The sequence below is a fragment of the Lagenorhynchus albirostris genome, chromosome 14, assembly GCF_949774975.1.
Source record: "Lagenorhynchus albirostris chromosome 14, mLagAlb1.1, whole genome shotgun sequence".
Classification (NCBI taxonomy): Eukaryota; Metazoa; Chordata; class Mammalia; order Artiodactyla; family Delphinidae; genus Lagenorhynchus; species Lagenorhynchus albirostris.
Window position 1 is genome coordinate 48,696,774 of NC_083108.1, and position 17,026 is coordinate 48,713,799.

At 42.3% G+C, this 17,026-nt stretch overlaps 1 protein-coding gene across 6 annotated transcripts in view; it reads left to right on the forward strand.

Annotated features, from left to right (window-relative positions):
- The window catches only part of ANKRD29 (ankyrin repeat domain 29), a 43,364-nt gene that overhangs the window by 14,523 nt on the left and 11,815 nt on the right, over positions 1 to 17,026 (forward strand). For all 6 annotated transcript variants that reach the window (XM_060121337.1, XM_060121333.1, XM_060121336.1 and 3 more), the window contains exons 4-6: positions 3,490 to 3,588; positions 6,937 to 7,035; positions 10,679 to 10,777. In XM_060121337.1, coding sequence (XP_059977320.1) covers positions 3,490 to 3,588; positions 6,937 to 7,035; positions 10,679 to 10,777 — 297 coding nt within the window. The remainder of the gene's footprint in view (positions 1 to 3,489; positions 3,589 to 6,936; positions 7,036 to 10,678; positions 10,778 to 17,026) is intronic.

The window sequence follows — 17,026 nt, forward strand, 5'->3', positions numbered from 1 at the left end:
TAGATAGCTAGTGGGAAGCAGCCGCGTAGCACAGGGAGATCAGCTCGGTGCTTTGTGACCACCTAGAGGGGTGGGATAGGGAGGGTGGGAGGGAGAGAGATGCAAGAGGGAGGGGATATGGGGACATATGTATATGTATAACTGATTCATTTTGTTATAAAGCAGAAACTAACACACCATTGTAAAGCAATTATACTCCAATAAAGATGTTAAAAAAAAAAAAAGAATAATGCCAGTGACAGAGATGTGAAGTTCTCACAATAGTGAATTGTTAAAAAGGACTAGAGTACAGTCATCCCTCCGAATACGCAGGGGATTGGGTCCAGGACCCCCCGTGGATACCAAAATCTGCAGATACTCAAGTTCCTTATGTGAAATGGCATAGTATTTGCATATAGCCTATGCATATCCTCCCATGTACTTTAAATCATCTCTAGAGTACTTATAATATCTAGTATGATGTAAATGCTATGTAAATAGTTGCTGGTGCATGGCAAGTTGGAACTTTATGGAATTTTTCTTTTTTTAAAAAATTTTATTTGAGTATAGTTGATTTACAATGTTGTGTTAGTTTCAGGTGTACAGCAAAGTGATTCAGTTATACATATACATATATTCTTTCTTTTTCAGATTCTTTTCCTGTATAGGTTATTACGGAATATTGAGTAGAGTTCCCTGTGCTATACAGTAGGTCCTTGTTGGTTGCCTATTTTACATAAAGTAGTGTGTATGTGTTAATCCCAAACTCCTAATTTATTCCTCCCCACCCACCGTTTGGTAAGTGTAAGTTTGTTTTCGAAATCTGTGTCTGTTTCTGTTTTATAAATAAGTTCATTTGTATCATTTTTTAATTAGATTCCACATATGAGTGATATCATATGTTTGTTTTTCTCTGTCTGACTTATTTCACTTAGTATGATAATCTCTAGGTCTATCCATGATGCTACAAATGGCATTATTTCATTATTTTTTATGGCTGAGTAATATTCCATTGTATATATGTACCACATCTTCTTTATCCATTCCTCCGTTGATGGACATTTAGGTTGCTTCCATGTCTTGGCTATTGTAAATAGTGCTGCATTGAACAGTGGGGTGCATGTATCTTTTTGAATCATGGTTTTCTCTGGATATATGCCCAGGAGTGGGATTGCCAGATCATATGGTAGCTCTATTTTTAGTTTTTTAAGGAACCCCCATACTGTTCTCCATAGCGGTTGTGGAAATTTTTTTTTAATATTTCTTTCTGTGGTTGGTTGAATCCATGAATGCAGAACCTGTGGATATGGAGGGCTGACTGTAATCATTGCTTTTTTCCTATATGACATTAAAGCCCAGGTTGCAGACTGCATCTAAATAAGGCCCAGGGAGGGACTGTTGGTTGTACTTCAGTTGAACAAATCTTCTAGGCCCATGTTACATCTGACATAACAAAACCTCCAACCACATTCCTTAAACACCCATATGTTTTGCCCTGAGCCTAAATCGCTTCTTCCTTCTTCCCTTGGGATGAGATGCTATAGAAGGTATAGGATTTTCATAGAGATCATTATATTTTTAGAAGGATTGGGTCACCCACTGTTAGCTAGGCTCACTGGCTAGCCTACCTCAGCCATTCTCACCAAACTATGTTTGCAAAGGGCTTCTCTGACCAGCCATGAGTTACATAAGTTCTCTCTCCAAAAGGCATGTGGTGAACATCGGACTAAAATGTGAGCCTGTTGACACAGTCGTTCAAGGGCCGTCTCAGGAGTCCTGTCTAGCCAGAGGATCCATTCTCAGTCCGATGCAGAGGGGCAGTGGGAGGCTGGAGATTCAGGCCTGGGGAGGCTGCATGTATTTCCAAGCCAGTCTAGGGCCTGGTGAGTTCACCTTTGTGGAGACACATCCAAGGTCACACCTAGAGTGAACGTGACCTCAGTCCACAGAGACTCAGACCCGAGGTGGGCATACAGGGGCAAGCTCCAAAGCAGACAGGAGTGCTTGCTTTTCCTTGATCCACTCTTATCAGAGGCCCTGACCTGCAGGTGTTTCAGAAAGGATGATTCACCAACCCAACTTTCATCAAGCAAAACACCCTTCTCCCAGGCTGGACCCCCATCCCTGAGTGGAGAAAAGTAAGACACACCATGTGTAAGGTCTGCATTTTCCTGGGGGCATCTAGAAGTCCCTCCCTCTCCCCTCTGGGTGTCACCTTGGCTGTGGACCGTGGGAGAGAGAATGACCCTTGATAGATAGCATCTGGACACTGGTTCTCCACAGCCCCGGATCAGCAAGCCTGGGCCTTGAGAGGAGCAGTACAGAGACTACAGGAAATCCATCCAGTCTCCTCCCGGACAGATTCTTCTGAGTAATTTCCACAACATCGAATCATTGTTTTAGGTCATTTTCACTTCAGCAGCTGATTTTCTTCCAGAAGGAAGATGTTTGGGCCCCTTTAGAATTCGACTTTAAAACGTCCCTAATCGTTTTATTTTTCCTCTCTGCTTTACAGCCTTTGTTTATTTTAACTTTAAAGAAAAGACAGATTTTCTCTAATAAAAACAATACAGTCCAGATCTGCTTACTCAAAGACTTTACTGTGAAGGGCTAGTTCAACATACACAAAAATCTCTTAAGAAAAACGGAGAGAAGCTGGGAGAAGAAGAGAAACGTTTGTTTGACTTCCACCCAAAGTATGGTTTTTATGGTCTTTATATTTTATCTGTTTGGTTCCAACTGCTCAACTAATGTTCTTGGAGATGAAAACTATTGTGCATTGAACACAGTGGCCCTTGAGGACTTAAGCGTGTTGGGTTTAGAGGTAACCTGTGTGGTGCAAATAACGATGACGTGTAGGTCCCCGGTGACCCCCAGAATTCCCTGAGCCAGGTCAGTCTGGAAAGATAGCCAAAGAGAGGCCCTGACCTCACCCCGCATGTTTTGGAAGCTGGAAGAGAGTGCCTGGCAGTGCTGTGGAACTGACACTTAAAGCAGACTTCCTCGGTTCATCTGTAATCCATTTTGCAATATCAGAATATTTGTCTCCTGAAGATGGACCTGCCATTGTTTCCTTTAGTTGGCTCTCTAGACACATAGCATTTGCACACTTTGGTAGTCTCTAAAATGCATGTCTATTAAGAAGGTGAGGGATTTCCCTGGCAGTCCAGTGGTTAGGAGTCCACGCTTCCACTGCAGGGAACACGGGTTTGATCCCTGGTCGGGGAACAAAAATCCCACATGTGCACAGGGCAGCCAAAAAAGATGAGAGTTTTCCTATTCTAGCCCAGTTTCCTCCTCCAGACCTTGTTACATCTTAACATTTCTGGAACCCAGCAGCCTCCACACTGGTCACTTACCTGAACAAGGAATACAGTCTGTTCAAATATAGCCCCCTCCTAGCCTGGAAGTTTATATGCAAGGATTTTGTTTTGTTTTGATTACAAGCATATAAATCAAATGTAATGTAACCAAATTATCTTTTAAAACCAGCCTCTGTCTCTCTCTCAGTCAGGTACAACTGCCCTGTTCTTTGCTGCTCAACAAGGACATAATGATGTTGTGAGATTTCTCTTTGAATTTGGAGCATCCACTGAATTTAGGACCAAAGTAAGAGAATTTTCTTGATTTTATACCTTGTTGAAGAATTTCAGCAGTCATGAGTTTTCATTTCTCTTCATCTATAGTATGAATTTTTGCTTTGCTTTTTACAAGATTTTCAAGCCTAAGAAGGTGGGTTTCACAAGGTTAAATTGTAATGATTCAGGGGTAGTCCTAGGAATCCAATTCAAAACACGACATTTTAACTTTGGGCTCACAGTTGGAGAACGCGGGGTGGGTGGAATTGCTTAGATTCTTTCTTGTACTGGTAACTTTTTACTCTGGGACACTAAATTTTGTTATCAGGATGGATACAGTAGCAGGTGCTTTATAACTTTCCCTGTTTTCATATGCTTTTTTCTGCTTCAAGGTTAATCCCAGTACTATGATAGGAATTGTTGGAAGTATTAAGCCAATCCTAGTGAATCTGAGAGATTTCTAAGGAGGGTTTGGCAGACAGTTTACTTTCTGAAATGTCCTCACTGAAATATATATGATTACAGTTTATATAGTTGGGCAAGGAATTGGGGTTCTTCCTTTGAAGAAGTCATTGATTCTTCATGTTTGACATGTGGATAAGAAAACTGAGGCTGCAGAAAGATAAATTTTGTGTTCACAACATGACCTTTCATGATAATGCTTTGTAGTAGAAGAATTTGAACTGCCATCACATTGTAATTGAAAACTTATTTCTGTCATAAAAAATTACTTCAGTCATAAAAAATTCCTGAAAATTTGCCCTAGTTGGAAACTTTTAGGTTTTCTTAATTTATTGTATGTGATATTTTGATATCAAGGCGGTTTCCAGTGGAGTTTTTTTTTCCTGTTAAAACACTATTAAGTAGATCTGAATTTCAGAAAGGGTTTCTGTCTTTTCTAAAACCTACTGTTGGACTGTGTACATGCCTCCAGACATGCTGAATATAATATACAGTAATCCAAAATACATGTGTACCATATTTTATATTAAATATCATTTTATTTTTAATTATAAAAGCGATACAACTAAAAATAAAAAGTTCTACAAACCTGACTCAACTCTGAACTACGTCAAATGATCGTGTGTGACCACATGGCTGCTTCGTTCTTCTTGGCTAACAAGTTAATGCTGGCCTTTGAGCCAGTTTGTGCTGTCCCAGAAATCCATGGAACATGGGACCCAGGGCGAGCAGTTCCACATGTTTCCATTAGGTCAACTGCAGGTGGCCAAGAGTTTTCCATGGGAAGAAGACAGTGTCAGGAGGCTTTGAGTTTTAATATGATCCTGTCATCAAAACTGACTCTGTGGGCTTCCCTGGTGGCGCAGTGGTTGAGAGTCCGCCTGCCGATGCAGGGGACACGGGTTCGTGCCCCAGTCCAGGAAGATCCCACATGCCGTGGAGCGGCTGGGCCCGTGAGCCATGGCCGCTGAGCCTGCGCGTCCGGAGCCTGTGCTCCACAACAAGAGAGGCCACAACAGTGAGAGGCCCGCGTACGGCAAAAAAAAAGAAAGAAAGAAAGAAAAACCAAACTGACTTTGTGTCAACTGTTCTCATTGTAATTGAACCTACATCTCCAAAAATGTGTTTTTTTAAATAAAATGTATCAGCTCTTCTATGACAATCATCATGTTTTATCTGTTCTCTAAACCCATTAGGCAAAAAGCTGGGAAGATTGACACAACAAAACTTGGAAACGTTGGTGCTCGTTGCTGCTAATAGCTTAATAAGCAACTTCTTAATGCCCACCCGCCTCCACCTCCACCCACCCCCACCAGCCTCAGCCCTCCAGTCTCTCTCCTCCATTCCCCACCCTTCAAAGTGCAGCTCTTCCCACCACACAGCCGGGCCCTTGCTGAAGCCTTACTCAGCCATGTGCATCCCCCAGCACCCTGCCTGCCTGTGAATGCGGGACCATGTGCAGCAGTGTTTCTCCAAGGGAGGCCCACCTGCCTCCGGCACCTCTCGGTCACCTCACATGGCTGGTCAAATGCCTCTTTCTGGGCCTCGCTCCAGACCTACTGAATCTGAGGGTGCGGCTGCGAGGGTAGCCATTTTGAATAAACACTCTATGCCCAGATTTAGAAACCACCCTATCTTATATCTATGACTTGTATTTTAGAACCAGATTCCACGTTCTTCGATTGTTTACAGTTGGCTCAAATGTCCACATACCCATTCACAGAGCCAAAGAAACAACACAACAATCCTAGATGGGAAAAGAGAAAGCCTCAGCCCAGCACCTGAGAAAAACCATTAAGGGCTTCACGGACTTCCCTGGTGGCACAGTAGTTAAGAATCCGCCTGCCAATGCAGGGGACACGGGTTCGAGCCCTGGTCCAGGAAGATCCCACATGCCGCGGAGCAACTAAGCCCGTGCGCCACAACTACTGAGCCTGCGCTCTAGAGCCCACGAGCCACAAGTACTGAGCCCGTGTGCCGCAACTACTGAAGCCTGTGTGCCTAGAGCCTGTGCTCCACAACAAGAGAAGCCACCACAATGAGAAGCCCGTGCACTGCAATGCAGAGTAGCCCCACTCCCCGCAACTGGAGAAAGCCCACACGCAGCAATGAAGACCCAATGCAGCCAAAAAAAAAAAAAAAAAGAAAGGGTTTCAGTTGACCACAAACTCAGTGAGTCAGTATTTGGTGTGGTTGGCTTAAAAGCTAATTCTAATTTAGGCACAGAGATAAAAGTAGAGGAGATGGAACCAAGGAATGTCCCATCAGGCCACATCTACTTTGCAGTGCTCTGTTGAGTCCTAGCGCCCACGTTTTAAAAGAGGTCTGGACAAATTGGCACGTGTTCAAAGGAAAATGCAAAACAGGAGAGTGAGAAGCACATGGAATAGGCTGCAGTTATCCCCGCTTTCAGTGCATGCAGATCTTGTCCCATGAAGGCAGGGGCCCAAGAGGGCTACTCCCTAAAAACACCTTAATCTCAGAGACCTACAACTGGGTGGACCCACGGGGAGAAGCCAATGTTTGTCAGTTGGGTCTCTGGTGAGACCACAGGAGATGATTCTGGTGATTCCAAGACACAACTGATTGGTACAGACTTCCTGTTCTGTTTCCTTTATTGAGAGGCAAAGAGATGATTCTGCGTTTGACATGAGAAATTTCTAAATTAATTATAATAACTTAGCAAATAGCTGTAATATATCTCAAGCAAGCCACCCCGGTATACAACATAATGATGCCCTTAAGATGAACTCTGTCATGATTATAAAGAAAAAGTAAAAGAGATAAAAGAGGAAAAGTGAGTTTGTTATTATGTATGGGAAATTCCTTTCCAAAGTTCTCACCATGTGAAGAGCATCTGCTCGTAAGATTTGTGCTCTCACTGTTTCTAACGCGTTTATACTTCTCATGACCGCAGGACGGGGGCACTGCCCTTCTGGCCGCCAGTCAGTATGGGCACATGAAGGTGGTGGAGACCTTGCTGAAGCACGGAGCCAACATCCATGACCAACTTTATGTGAGTGTGTTTCAAGGGGGCTCTTGGGGGACACTTGCTCACTCCCTTATCACACATAGCATCGCAGTCTAAATTCCGATGCCAGAAGTGGCATCTGATGCAAAGTATTACAGTTATCAGAGAACTTCAGGGGAGTTGTAAACAGTGTAGAATGATAGAGAAATTAAGGAAGTTGGTGATTAAGATACGACCCGTGGATTTAGGCATTAGGATATATGTATTAAAAGAGCAAAACACTCAGAGGTCACCAAAGAGACCAGTACTGAAGTCAGAATGCCAAGGGTTAAGAGAATGGGAGGTCAATGAGTGATAGTAGAAGGACAGCACTCACCTGAGAAGTATTAAAACAAAGAAGAGAGAAAGTTGACGTAAGATAGAAGTTTCACTCATTAGTTATACGCTCCTTTCCTTCTTGACAACCATAGACAATATAAATGCATTTCTGTTTTACTGGCATCATAATCAAAGATGTCATTAAAGATGTCAATCTACTGTATCATTAAATTTTTTTTCCAGGACCAAAAGCATTATGACATTTAAATAAAAATGTTCCTGACAACTTTATCCACCCTTCCAAAGTTTAATACCTATGAAATGAGTGATGGGGGAGGATCCTCTGGTAACAACCCTGTTGAGGACTTGCTCCAGAATTTCTTGTCTGATCATCTCATGGATCTAAAAAGAACAGAAGAACCAATAAAATATTCCTTGGTGACCTTCAGCTTACAATTGTATCAATGCATGTTAGGCAGAATAAAGAACAGTTTGAATATGGGTTAAAAAAAAAAAAGAAGTGACATCTGAGACATCAAAGGAAAAAGAGTTAACCAGGTGAGCTTTTTCTATGTAGAAACCCATAATCTTATTTACCCATCTTTGCTCTGCCTTTTAAATCTCTTGCACATATGATATATTTCATGTACCTATGTAATTAAGAGCTTCAAAAATAATGTGATACATACTTATTTGTAACACGACAAGCCCAGTGTATGGACTTGCTGAAAACCAACACAAGTCCTCCTGTTGTAGAGTTATTTGGAAGGAAGAACACAAAAAAGGAGAAATCAAGTTATTTGGAAGAGAAGTGAGGATGGGTGAATGAAGACCTCTGAAATACATGCACGCCATTGACCCTGAAAGGCATTCACTGCCAGTGTGGGTCTGTTTGCCGCTAATTGGCAATTAGCACATTACCCAAGCATTTTTAATGGTCACTCTAATTCCGTAGAATTTATGGCAAATGTTATTCTTGTTTTGGAGGAAAAAATAAAATATGGGGAGATAAAGTGACTTGACAGTCTCATGGTGAAGAGTGGAAGAATTCCTGCTTCCATTTGTCTAGGAACCATATTTTAGGCTATTGTACCACTAGACATGAGCCCTATGCCCAGGGGTGCTATACTTTCATAGACATGTAATGAGATGTGTAGGTGTGAACTTTTCCATTTGAACACCCTTTCCAGAGTTTGCACAGATACCTCTGACAAATCACCAGCCTCTTTCCATAGAAACTAGCCTTAGGCTTTGCACTTCAAAATCTGTTACCACTCTGTGAACCTGTAGCATTCCTGGTTCAGTGACTAAACTACTTGATTGTGGTCTGAAGGAATGATTCTCAACTCTGGCTGTCCATTAGAACCAGGGAGCATTAAAAAAAATTCCACTTCCTGGGCCCACCCCTGACCGACTAAACTGGAGTCTCTGAGGGCAGCTTGGGCAACAGGTGGTTCTGACATGTGGCCACATCTGAGAAACAGGGGTCTGCAGCTCTGTATTTCTTCAACTGTATATAGTGAAGTTGTATCTGAGAGTGTGTATGAGTATATGTATGTGCAGGTTGAATATGAAGAGCCCCTGTCTTTGGAAAAGGAAAATGGGTTATTGTTTTCATAGCATTACCATTAATAGTCAGCAATCCAAATTGACTGTGGGTATAGATTTTGTACTGTTAGATAACATTCTTCCATAAGGCTCCTTGAAGCAACACTTAATTTTAGAAATGTAGAGCTTGGGGAGATCCCATTCCCATGGTAAATTCCTCTCTGTTATAAGGTAACCTAGAAATTTCATGCACCAGAACTTCCATTTTGTATTAAGACTTTTACCCTTACCTAAACAGTCCAAATATAAATGTTTCCATTAAAAACAGTTGAAATACAGGGCAGGGGGCAGGGAGTGTCAATGATTCTTGAAAACTTCTAGGAACAGAAATGTGTGACGCACAGTAAAAAAAAAAAAAAAAATCCAATGCATGAAGATCCGTTTTGGAAAATTCCTAAGAGTTATCAGCTGCTAAGGGCAGGGAAGACTTTCTGTGGCAACACAGTAAGGAACAGCTGAAAATTGTATCCCCATATCAAACATTTGCTTAAAAATCTGTACAGGCTGAGACTTCCCTGGCGGTCCAGTGGTTAAGACTCCGAGCTTCCACTGCAGGGGTGCGGGTTTGATCCCTGGTCAGGGAACTAGGATCCCACATGCTGAGTGGCACGGCCAAAAACAAAGAAAGAATCTGTACAGGCTGATTACTTTTTTAATGATTGCGTTGAGGGCATTCTGGCAGCTCAGCTGACCCCCACTGGAAATTCAGCACCCTCTGCCTGGTTGGACTTGTAGGGAAGGTACTTTGATCCTGTGGTTAATGTTCCTGACTGTGAGGGGTGGTAATTAGCTGGGTTAAGTAGTTTTCCACTTAGGTCTGAAAGTAATGAGGCTCACTCTGTCCTGTGAATGCTGCCTGTGTGAAGTAAGCACCTGGACAGGAGGTGTGCTCTCGACTGACCGATGTACTTGCTGAAATTAACCAATGATACGTCTTCAAGATAAAAGAAACACCCAAAAGATGTACAGGCCCAGTTAAAAAGAAAACTAAAGAAAATTGGAAACAAGCACTTGCTTTGGGCTTTTTATGCACGACTGCTTGGTTGTGTGTATAGGTATTGTTGGCGTCTGCCGGGCTGGCATGGAGAGAATTCATGGACATTCTTACCAGGGTGGGTATTCTGGAAGCATCTTGTGTTTTAAAGCTTAGAGGAACTGCATGTTGGGAGAACATGGATAAGGGAGCACGAAAGAGAAAGGAGTAGGGAATATCTAATTAAAAGGATACTTTTCTTTCCCAATTCATTAGAGCACAGAAAATAGATTTGAGGGATTTCTTTTTTGTTTTCTATTAACAGATTTTTTTGTTTGTTTTTTAATGAACACTTAAGCTCTCAGTGACAAAAGGACTGCAATGGAAAATTGTATTAAATGTGTATGTTTTTTAAATCTAAATACAAGAGGGTGGACTCTGAGATCATGCAACAAAAGCAGAAGGCAGCTAACGAGAAACCTATGCAGACAGAGGAAAATGATGATTATTTGGAAAACCTGAGTTTTCCAGCTAGATGTACCATAAGCTGTATGACCAAGATTTTATAGAGTGAACAGTCATTACATATGTCGTAACTCATCCTTATACAACTGTCTATTTTAAACTTTACCTTTCAGCCTGACTTAGTGTGATGTTTTAGAATGGTTCTTCAATGAAGAAAACGCCACACATGTTAAAAGGGGGGGAGGGGAGGAAATAAAAATCTAATTTCTTTTATAATAAATGTGAAAGATGACTTGTTAACACTTTCAATTTGCTATCTGTCAGGATGGAGCCACCGCACTCTTCCTAGCTGCCCAAGGTGGTTATTTGGATGTGATTCGATTACTGTTGTCCTCAGGAGCAAAGGTCAACCAGCCGAGGCAGGTAATGTTTGCGCGTGCGCATGGGGCGGTAGGCGGGGCGGTCCTGCGGTCCTGCGGCAGCACGTGCCTAAGATAACTAGTCAACACTGGGCGTCTCTAAACCCTTTTGCCTCTGGGTAAAAGTTCATCTTTGATTAGGGTTTTCCCTGTTCTTTGCCTTGGGCTCACCCGAAAGCCTATGAAATCAGGCTGACACCACTATTCAGGATGTTTGCCGTCTGAGGACAAGTACAGACTCTGCCATCTCCTGTTCAAATAAATGATGGCTGTACTGGGGTCAGGAGAGTAGGCTAGCCTGGGACATAGGTAAGTAGAGGCGGGTCAGGTAGCCTTGCCCTTGCTCAGTCTCTCTGTTGATATGCTGCCTTATCTCTTACCCACCACTTCTTGTGCTGAGCCAAAGAGGAGTCCATGTTCTTGGAATCATTACTGGGTTCTGCACCTTCATCTCTCACCATTACAACACCACTGAGACTTCATTTACCAAAAGAAGTTGTTATCTGGCAAATCAATTAACTGATACTTAAAGGAACAGGACTACAAGGTAATACAGGTCACATTTATAAATGGTAAAGAACCATCCAAATGTAAGGTATTATAATTAGCCTCTCATAACTATTTCTGCACTAATCCATTTGTTTTTAACGAAACATTTCAGATTAAGGTAACAGTACTTTAAAGGTAGTTTTCTAGGGAAAAGTCAAGCTGATAACTTACCAGTAAATGACATGCAGGCAGATTCCCACTGTCATGTGGCCTGATATGGGAAGACCTGTATTCTCGTTAGTGAATAGCTATAGGAACCTTAAGGTCGGCCTGAGCTCTTGGCCACAGGCTTCTTCAGACTTTAGAAATCCAAGTGCATAAGGAACGTGAGAAAAGAAAGAGCCTTTGGGCAAAGTGGATTGGAGGTCAGGAATCCTGAGTTTTAGATCCAACTCTGCCACTAACTAGCTGTGTGGTTTTGAACAAGTAAATGAACCTCTCTGGACCTCTGTTACTTTATCTGAAAATTAGAAGGCTGGACAAAATGATCCTGATAATATCTTCAAGTTCCCAAATTTTGATAATTGTTTTATTAAATGTTCACTCTGTATTTCTTGAGCACTTGTCATGTGACAGACACTGCTATGAATATAAGATCATAATTTTAGAATTTTAAAGATGTTCTTAGGTTTGGATGGCCCCAGTAATACTCCTGGGAAAGGATGCTTTTAGAAAAAAATAGCACTTCCATACCTTCCAATGTTGACATTTGGGAATTGGAATTTAGGATTTTCTCGTTGGTCCTTCTTATTTCGAAATCATTGATTGATTCTGAATCAGAGTCTTCATTTTTGAAAATTAATGAAAGGAATTTATTTTAGATTGCTTAAGTTTGATTTGGAGGCCATTATTGAGGGTACCACTGCGAATTTAGAAATGAGAGATTATCGAGATGGTCCAGTCTCTCTGTACATCTGGCACTCCAAAAACTCTGGTTGTAAAGATGCATTATTTGTATGCCTAAGGTACTGTTTGTAAAAAACCAAGTTGACATAAGAGATCATATTTCAAATGTTGCCTGAATTATGTCCATTTAACCCTAAATTGAGTAGTGTGATGGCATTAAAGCCAAGAAGTTGAAGAGTAAGCCATCAGGGCTTCCCTGGTGGCGCAGTGGTTGAGAGTCCGCCTGCCGATGCAAGGGAAACGGGTTCGTGCCCCAGTCCGGGAAGATCCCACATGCCGCGGAGCGGCTGGGCCCGTGAGCCATGGCCGCTGAGCCTGCGCGTCCGGAGCCTGTGCTCCGCAACGGGAGAGGCCACAACAGTGAGAGGCCCGCGTACCGCAAAAAAAAAAAAAAAAAAGAGTGAGCCATCAGTGCCGTGGTAGCCACAACACGCCACAGCTGTATTTCATCCCTCAGGAGTGAGGATAACCTGGGCAAAGTGGGCGACCCAGCCTGGGAACGGGAGGAGCCCACCCTTAGGTCAAGGAGCAAGTGACATGCTCTTCCAACAACTACATCTAATGCAACTGTTTGGAATTGTGAGTGTCCAGATCTGAAAAGATTGTTATTTAGGGAGAGGTGTTTTATAAAATATGAATTGCTTTAGGGGGGAAAGTGATGAAATTTTTCCTTTTCATAGAGTGCCAGTAACCCCTTTGTACCCTCACACCATAATCTTTTTACTACCACAAGCTTATAGTTAAAGGTGATCTAGCTAGGTCAGACTAGTCCAAGTTCTGTCTTCTGTAAAAGAGTAAACTTTGCATATTTAATTCCATTCCAAGAAAACAAGAAGTGTCAGAAATACAGCAAAAGTGCTATCAACCCCAACTGACTTTGTCACAAGTTATGAAGAGGTTAAAAAAAAAAGTCTAATTAAAAGTTTCCATTAAAATGGCCTGTACGTGGTAGACGGTTATATAGGTAGGACCTTTGGAAGCCAATGTTTTATTCTGAAATCTCAGCTGCCACATTGAATCACTGTCAGAAAATTCTTGGATTTACAAAATAAGGACAAAGATATTTGCCTGGTTTAATTTCTTAATATTTTTAGATAAATCTGATTTCTAATTTTTGCTTCGCCATTCCAAGGAGTCCTGACACTTTATGGTACACTGTGCCAGGATGTGAATGAAGCTGCATTGAAATTATTCAGCTAACATTTGATCTGAGCTTCAGGGAACCTGAACGGTAGTAGAAATGACTTTTCCTTGTAATTCTATCACTGAAGAACTAACTGAAAACCTTCTTAGTACTCTTGGAGAAGGAATCCTACGCATAAAGCAAGGCATAGGCAGATTTTGGAATGACTAATTTCTTTTTTTTTTCTTTCTTTCTTTTTAATTTTTTATCCCTGGAAAGACTAAATTACTGTTTTGAAACTTGAAAATTTTCCCTTCTAAGCTGTCCTGAATAAAGAGGTCAAGAGTCGCAGACATAATTGAAATCCACAGTCATTTAAAACCTCATTTTCAGTTCTTTCTATGTGTCCTCACCAAGTGGAGTTGATGTGACTCAAACCTTTTTAATCACTAGCTGAGATGGCTAGTTAGTCTGTTTTCCTACCAACAAAATGCTTTGACATATACTTTTTCCAACTCAACTCACGCAGCCCATTAACGTGATGCTTTTATAGAGTGGCGAAGGTCGGGCTCTGTTTACCTGGGGCTGAGGTTGGCCAGTCATCACTCATCTCTGTCTAGTCCTCTTAATATGCTAATCAGCATTTCTTTGAAGCCTGACCGAAACGCCATCTTATAAAATGCCTTCTCTATCAGAAGCCTTGGTTTGGACTTGTATGCAGAGATGCTGGGACCCAGACAGTATCCTTTCTCCCAGGTTGTAAGCTTGGAGGGCAACCCAGTGGTGGGCAACGGGCAACATAGAGTCAGCAGATGGGTGCAGTGTCCTGAGGGTTCCAAGAAGGGAGCGGACCACAGTAGGGAGGCCCTGCTGCTTGCATGCCCTCTACTCTCAGAAAAGCCACGTTGACCGCCAGAGGACACCCTGTGGCCTGGGCAGAGTGCCCATAAGGCCTGGAAGGCTGCAGGGCATGGTGATCAGTGCCTGGGAACTGGAACAAGGCTCCGATACAGGGCCCGGGCTCCTGAGCAGGACAGGAGGATTCTAAGAGCCAGCTAGGAAGCCAGAGCCACGTCTTGGGGCTGGGACTGCGGATGGGGGAAGTGAGCAACTTGGTAGTTACAGGGATATGGATAAGAAAATGAAACACAGTCCCAGTTTTGCTCATGAACTGTATGACCTTGAACAAATCGCTTTGTCTCCCTGAATCTCATTTTCTTCATCTGTAAAACCATGATAATGATGGTACCTTTGCTACAGGAATACTGTGAGAATTTAAAAAATAAATAATCCCTGCAAAACTCTTCATGCAGTGGCCAGTAAAAACCGAGTACCTAGTAAATGTTAGGTATGTTATTATCATTTCTATTCCATCCAGGCCTTCCTGGAATAGAAAACCCATCAGAAATCAAGGCTGCTCTCTTTCCCTCGTAAGCCAAGTTGTCTCTGTCATCTCAAAGTCCCTTCTTTCCTCTCTTTCTCTCTCCCTACTCCTTTTCATTTTGATCAGCTTCCTCTGCCTACGTATCTTGTATGCGGTCCCCAAGTTTACAGCTCAGACTCCCAGACTCTTGGCGTAGCCATGTCACTGTCGCAGCTCATCCCTGCCCTCCAGGCCACGGTGGACTGGCTGGCCTGCCCATCCTCAGTCTGATCACTTGTGGCTGGGAGAATGGGTCAGGGTGTGGGCAATGCAGGCATCTAGTAACATCTTTTACAGATTCATTTGCTGGACCAGGCACACAGAGTAGAGGGACCCAGTACTGAGAAATGGGCTCCAGGGCTGGTAGCAAAGGTGTCTCCCTATTGAACCCCCCTGTGTTACTGATGAGGTTCCTTATAATCTCTTGAACCCCCAACTTAGAATAGAATTGGTCCCCAGCACTTGCTGTCTGGCTCAAGCCTGCAGGTGAAGTAGCCTAAGTATAGGTACCGAAAGGCAGTAGAAGCAAAGAGTTAGTGCCACTTAATACACTTATTGCCATGGGAGAGAATGGCTTTATGGTTTTAATTCTTTTTTCTAAATCATCTTTAGGAGCCTAAATAAGACCAAATAAAATTTAGTCTCTAATACAAGTCACATCATATACTCCATCTCATGCTGTGACCTCTCTATAAAAATATATTAGAGGAGACTTGAAAATATTATCTCAAATGGAATGAGGGAATAACAGAGCTGGAAGGAACTGCAAAAGTCCCCTATTTAACCATCCATCAGGCACTAGAAGCTGATTGGGAATCAGCCACTGTCAGGCCTCTGCAGGCGTGGGGAACTCATTACTACCTCATCAGCTCATTCAGTCTTTAACCAGCCCTCCTTATCATGCCTTTCTTACATGGAGCCAGTGTACCACTTGGTATGCAAAATAAATTTTTTTCCGCTTGTCATGCACACAAATAGTAAACAACAGCTGTCATAACCCCGGTGAATCCCATCTTCTTCAAGCAAAGTGTTCTATTTCTTTAAAAAAAAAAAAAAGTGCAGCTGAGATTGTAACTTCTACTTCATGACAATTTCTTTGATTTAATATACTTTGAAACTGTATATTTTTGTCAAGAAGTATTTTAAAACTTACATAAATATTTTCAGACGTTTTTCCTACTCCGATTCTCTCCAAAGCTCTACAAAAAAGAAGCTAAATCGACTGAATTGCCCTCATTTTTATTATGAAGCCATCTTCACAATGAAGAAGCTGACTATTGTAATAGAAGGAAAATATATGACAAGGCAGAAATTGAGGTGTACGGAAGAGGAAAACCTGTCCTCTTCACAAACTAGATAATCAACTGATAAGTAATTGGATCTGACAAGAGTTCTCTAATTCACATTCAACTTCCTGGGTTCAAAAATCAGCTTTGGAGAAGTAAGCACCGGTAAGGAAATACACAGGTTTCTCCCAAATCTCATTTTCCCAATCGTTCCTACCTGCTCTATCAGTTATCTCACAGGGTAACTGGGAGAATCAAATTAAATAAAGCACATGGAATGCTTTGTAGACAAAAGTACAAATTAAATTACTTACTGTTTTTCATGATAAATAATATTGAGATCCATTTTCTAAGCATCTGTTGGCCACTCCTTGTGCTTAGCACATTTCTGTATGTTTTCTCCTTCACAAGTATCTCTGGGGGGCTAATGTTTTTGCAGAAGGGGACGATGAGGCTCAGAGGGATTTCCCTAAGGTCTCACAACCAGGAAGTGGTGACTTTTTTTTCCACCTACTATGACTATTGCAATTAAGGTGATAACATTTGATAAAATATAGAAACATTACTGTTATAATATAATAGTTGTTCCTGATATAGCACCTCTCAGCACTTTCCCACATAGTAGTGTCAATTAATAGAATTTAAAAACAACCAAACCCTTGGAAAGCACGGGGAACAGCCTGCTGGTTGCCTTTCCTTGCCTGCCCTCTGGCGGCGATGACAAAGAACAGATGAACCCAGAGCGGGCAGAAGGGGAAAGTGCATCCGCATCTGAGCCCAGGAAAATCCTTTGTGGAGCCCAGACCCTCTGTCCGGTCTCCCAGGGCCCTGCCCACAGCCCTTGGGCTGTAGCCAGCTGGATTTCCCCCAGATCCTTCTAGGCTCCTGATTTGCCATCACCCCACTCAAAGGTCTTGGTCCTCTGTCCCTTTGCCAGGACAGCAGTGGGCAGTGACCCTGCTCCTG